Consider the following 5,363-nt stretch of genomic DNA (forward strand, 5'->3'; position numbering starts at 1 on the left):
AAGGGAGTGACTCCAAGGATAGTGGCCCACACATTTGCGTAAACTTTCTGTTCACTTGCAAACACACCCTGGGACTCTGCAGGAGACTGGAGAGGAAAGGAAATCCGGATGGGCTTGTACTTCACTCCCCTACCCAATCCATGTGCGAAACTGCCAGGCCGAAGGGCCCAGACTTCTGCACCTCCTCCCCCAGCTAGGACCGAGGATTGCCATCTTTCTGGCCTGCCAAACCCCTGAAGATGCCGAGCGGCCCAGCCAGTTCCAAAGGTTCACTTTTTCTAGGGCCTCCTAGTTGCTGTGCTGGAAGCTCAGACCTGTTACCTTTGTGATATTCGTGGGTTCTTTAAAATTGGAAGGGGGGTGACTCTTCAGTGGCACTGACAAGCAAACCTTCGCCCTACTGGTGACACTGTTAGGGATGAACACTTTGGATTAGCATGGGGTTTAATAGAAGAAATGTTAACAAACCTCTCCATAGCTGAGCAGAACCAAGGCAGGCCCCTGGTTGGAAGGGACTCTGGGGCTAAAGCAGGCCCAAAGATACTCTCCCATCATCCCTTGAAAGGAAACTGAAGTGCAGGATGCTGCAGGCATGGACACTGCACCATCTATCCTGGTCAGAAGCATCTTTGCAAGTGAAGCTATCCTTAGACCCTCCGCAATTCCATCTCAGTGCATTAAATCAGGGGAGGGTAGTGGCCATTTTGCTCTTCTTGACTTTTGAAAGCTGTACTCCTCACCCGGTGCCGACATGGGACTACTTTACCTTTAACCTGTTCACACATATTCAGAAATAAGTCTCCATGAAGGGAGCCAGGCCTATTTCCAAGTGAATGTGTCTAAGATCCATGTGCGCTACACACACCCTCACCCCCCCCCCCACTGTTCCTTGTGAATTGGGCTGAAAGTATATATTTCTCCACCTCTTCAACAGACAGTCCCTTTGATTAAATAAAGGAGTGGGATCCAAACTTGTTTCTAGTCATTTATGTGGGAGAGAAACACACCCACCCAAAGAAAATGCCATTTCACTGATATTAGTAAGCAAAATAGGAAATAATTTTAATCACCAAGGAAAAAAAAACAGAAACCAGTCTGAATAAAACTACAATAAGACCAAGAGGTTTTCTTTTAATATTTTTCCATATCATAAGCAGGATTTGAAATTGATCCCTTCAGAACTTTACATGAAATAAAAAGAATCTGCTGCTGCAATGTTGCGACTTCAACACAGTTGAATCCGTAAAAACCCAAAAGCTCAAGGGGTCTTTTTTTTTCTTCTGATGCAAGACTAATATCCACAATATTTAAAACGGCAAGCACCATGCTCTTCATTTATTACGATTCTTGGTATTACTGTTAATTTATCAACTAATACAAACTTAAAATGCATCCGGCCAGCAGTGCCAGCAATCCCTAAAAGGAAACTAAAAAATAAAGTTTTCATTTTGGTATTTTTGTCAGTGCAACGTAAAATCCTTTTACTGACCTGCAGGAGGAAACACACAAAAAAAAAACCCCAAAAAGGGGGGAGGGGAAACATAAAGACTTCAAAATATTATTACTACACCAAGTGGTGAACAAATTTGGCTAAACTATCACTGGCTGCACAAAGAAGCAAATTAAAGTTTGCAAAAGAATGCACGGGAGAGGGGGAAGTACGCCCCTCCAAGCAGGCATGTTTAAAAGGAGCTGGTTTCAGCCCCCCCTCCCCTAATTCAAAATTCATTCAGACTTTTTGCACCAATCAGTCCAACTCCAATCACAACTCATGCAGGTGAGCTGTTAAGGACTCTGCTTCTGGAATTTGCTGGCATCTCTCAGCTCAAAGAAATGAAGCAGCCAATTGTTGCAGGGTCGGGGAGGGGGGGGTACCTAATTGCACATTCTGCCCTCTCCCTCCTATTCCTGAGTGTAGGATAAATGGTGTAGAGAGGTGGGCCGTCTAGGGTAGAAGCAACATGGAGCTGGCCCACTGACTTTTCCAATAACTTGCTGTCTTGGTTTTTTTTAAACACCCCCCCCCCTTTCTGCATCCTCAGACACTGAAGTCCAGCACAGTCCAATGGAGTTTTATTCCATCAGTTGCGGTAGGTTTGACTTCCAAGTTATGGGGGAGGGGGGCGCCGAGGTTAGGCTTGACCTTCTGTGCCCCAAACCAACAAAAACCAAAATGAAAACTAATTTTTATAAAGAAAGTTACAACTTCAAAAGTGCACCAAATATACAAAGTTGCGTTCTGAATGCAAAATGCCCAGGATTCTTATTGACTGATTGGTAAGTCATCGTTTTGCTTAAGGAACGACCATCACCAGCGATAACCAGCCTGCTGAAATGTTCTCCTGTTTTTGTTTTTCCCCCCTCCGCTGTGCGGGTGGAAGTGGCCGATATTTACAAGCTAGACCCGGGGGCCCAATCCACTCCTGGTGCTGTGGCGCGGAGGCCCCATTAGATGCCACCCGGAGCTCGCGCTGGAGACCTTCCAAGTGGATTGGGCCCCAACTTTTCAAATAAAAACAAGAAAAGAAAGAGAAATAGGAACAAACAATTGCACGAGCAATAGAAAGAGGGCTTTTATATAGAGAGATAACTCGTGACATAGTATTACTCAATGAAAAACAAAACAAAACACAATAACAACAGGAGGGGGGAGCTATGGTCGATGATCAACGACATGCGAAAAGTTAAACAAGAAAAAAATGGTACAAAATAGAAGTTACCATACATGTCCAGCATGCAGGATTAATATTTTTAATGCAGAATTTTTTTTGTATTTTTTCCCCTATATAATCAAGCAGGCAATGAAACCGAGAAGAGTCCTTGGTCTCCCCTTTCCTCTCTTGCAAGAAATGTCCCATCTGAATTCTGTCTCTCAAGGCAGGCAATATACGAGTTTGCATTTATTGTCCTCTGCTTTACTTTTTTTTCCCTCTCCATTTTGTGCATTCTCCCTCGTTTTGTTTTCTTCCTTTAAAAAACAACTCCAAAGCAGATATTCTAGATGGCTTGTCCAGGGCCCATCCCTTTGTTTTGCAAAGTCCAGGATAAAGTTCTACAAGCAAGCAATCGATTGGTATAAAACATTTTCTTTGCAACCAGTCCTCTTTTTTTTCCATTTCCCCCTCTTCCCCACCCCCAGGGCTTCCACTTTCCCCTTTCTAGCTGGCCAACTACCACGAGGAGCTGCACCCCTCCCCTCCCCCTCCGATCTTCACAGCTAACCTGCAAACAGATCGCTCAGTCATGGATGACAGACAACCCCTACCCCCACCCAGGCCTGGCTGACTCTCTCTTTCTCTGCTCAAGAGGGGTACATGGATGGAGATGTCAGAAGATGGGAAAGGGGGGGGCAAGTGAGGGTGAGTGGGGGGAATCTCATTTGGGTTTGTGGGTTTGTTTGTTTTTTTAGGACTCACATGAAGAACTCGGGAGAAGACGGGTTGTCGCTGGTGGAGCCGGCCTCTCTGAAGCCATTGCTGGCCAGTTTCTCGCACTTGAGCTTGTAGGCGTCTCTCTCTCTGGCCAGCCGGGTCACCTCTTGCTTGAGCTGTTCCACCTGCTGGATGAGTTGGGTCTTCTCGTTCTCCAAGTGATGCTTCTGCTGGACCCGCTTGTACCTGCAAGACTGGGCATAGCCTCTGTTCTTCAAGGTCCTCCTCTTCTGCTTGAGACGGATCACCTCGTCTTTGGTGAAGCCCCTCAGGTGCCGGTTGAGCTCCCGCACCGACATGGAGACCAGCTGGTCGTCCGAGAAGCGGTCCTCCACGCTGCTGGACGAGGAGACGGACGAGGGGTGCTGCTGGTGCGTGTTGGGGAGCTGCTGGGAGGAGCTGGAGGCGTTGGAGGGGGTGGGGGACGCCTGGTGGTGGTGGGAGTGGGGGTGATGGTGCCCCGGGCCGGCCAGGTCTTCGTGGGTGATCCCGCCGTACTGGTGGTGGTGGTGCTGCTGATGGTGGTGGTGATGGTGGTGGTGGGCGGCGGCCGCCCGGAAGCTCTCGAAGCTCTGGAGCTGCTGGGGCACTTGGTGGGGCCCGATGAGGGCTTCCACCGCGTCCTCCGGGGTGAGGTTGAGCGTCTCCGGGTTCATCTGCGGGTAGCTGCTGGCCATCCAGTAGAGGTCCTCCAGGTGAGTCTTCTGCTCGGTGGGGCTGAAGCTGGGCGACGAGGGCACCGAGCTGCAGGGGGTGCTGATGGGGGTGGAGGAGACCGACCCGGCCGGCTGGAGGCGCGTGCAGTGCCGGACCGGGCGGTCGGTTCTGCCCAGGGGTTCCTTCTTCACGTCGAACTTCATGAGGTCGAAGTCGTTGACGTACTCCATGGCCAAGGGGCTGGTGGGCAGCTCGGGGCCCATACTCAGCTCGCCGGCCATGGCGCTGGGGCGGGCGGGGGCGCGCGGAGGAGGAGGAGGGCTGGCGGCCGCCTCACTCCAGGGCCCGGAGCTCTCCGGGGCCGGCCAGCCCGCAGCAACTGGCTCTCCGGTTCGCTCGGCAAGCGCGCCCGCGGGCCAAGCCAAGGGCAGACCCCCGGCCCCACTGCTCGGGCTGCCTCCTGGCCCCGCTCTCTCGGTGCCGTCCTGCGGAGCGCGAGCCAAGCGCGGCGGCGGAGGCGGCTCCTGCTGCTGCTGCTGCTTTGCGTTTGTAAGTCCGGGTTTCTGGCGCGGCCGGCAACTTTCAGGCGGCGGGGCGGGCGCTTCGGCCACGGGCGGGGGAAGACAGGACGAGGCCAGGCGGAAAGCGAGCGCCCAGTCCCGGCCAGGCGAGCCCGCCTCCCAGCCGCAGCCTCCAGCGCTGAGCGCACAGCTGTGATCCGCCGAGCCGCCCCTCTTGGCTACTTATAGCGCCTGCCCAGCAGAGGGGCGGGGCCCGCGGAGCCCAATCGCAGCCGGGACGCCGGAGTGCTCGGGGTAGCTGGGGGCGGGGCCAGCTTGGAAGAGTGTGACAGCTCGCAGCCAGGCGAGTGACTGGCAGCCGGAGGAGGAGCCCTCCTCGCGGCCGGCCTCGGGAACCCCCCACCCCACCCCCCTCCCAGCCCCCAGGAGCCTTTCATGTATCACTCGTCCCCCAGCCTTTCCGTGGCTCGAGCAATTGGCACCCCAGTCCCACTCGGCTGCATGACTTCGCGCCCCCCTTTCCTAGTATGCTCAAAGAAACAAAAGAATTACTTTGCAAAGGGAGAGGGGAAGGGAATTGCAAGGAGGAGAATCGCTGCAACTTTCCTCCCCCTTTGAGAAAGAGAAGAGGGGAAAGTGTGGCAGGGGTGCGCGGGTGTTGTGCACTCAGAGCCGTGCCCATGTGAGCGTATATCGGTCCCAGAAACGTGGATTGTGAAGGATCTCTACTTTCGAGTTCGCCGCACTTTTGTGC

The 5,363-nt window shown here is 52.8% G+C and overlaps 1 protein-coding gene across 1 annotated transcript; it reads right to left on the reverse strand.

The window, feature by feature from the left end:
* Nucleotides 1–1,100: 1,100 nt before the first annotated feature.
* MAFB (MAF bZIP transcription factor B) lies at nt 1,101–4,787 on the reverse strand. Its single transcript, XM_048498051.1, has 2 exons — nt 3,417–4,787; nt 1,101–3,052 (listed from the first exon to the last, which is right to left on the reverse strand). The coding sequence occupies exons 1-2, from the start codon at nt 4,367–4,369 to the stop codon at nt 2,998–3,000; spliced, it is 1,008 nt and encodes a 335-aa protein (XP_048354008.1). The 5' UTR covers nt 4,370–4,787; the 3' UTR covers nt 1,101–2,997.
* Nucleotides 4,788–5,363: the final 576 nt, after the last annotated feature.

This window comes from Sphaerodactylus townsendi, linkage group LG05 (genome assembly GCF_021028975.2).
Source record: "Sphaerodactylus townsendi isolate TG3544 linkage group LG05, MPM_Stown_v2.3, whole genome shotgun sequence".
Lineage (NCBI taxonomy): Eukaryota > Metazoa > Chordata > Lepidosauria > Squamata > Sphaerodactylidae > Sphaerodactylus > Sphaerodactylus townsendi.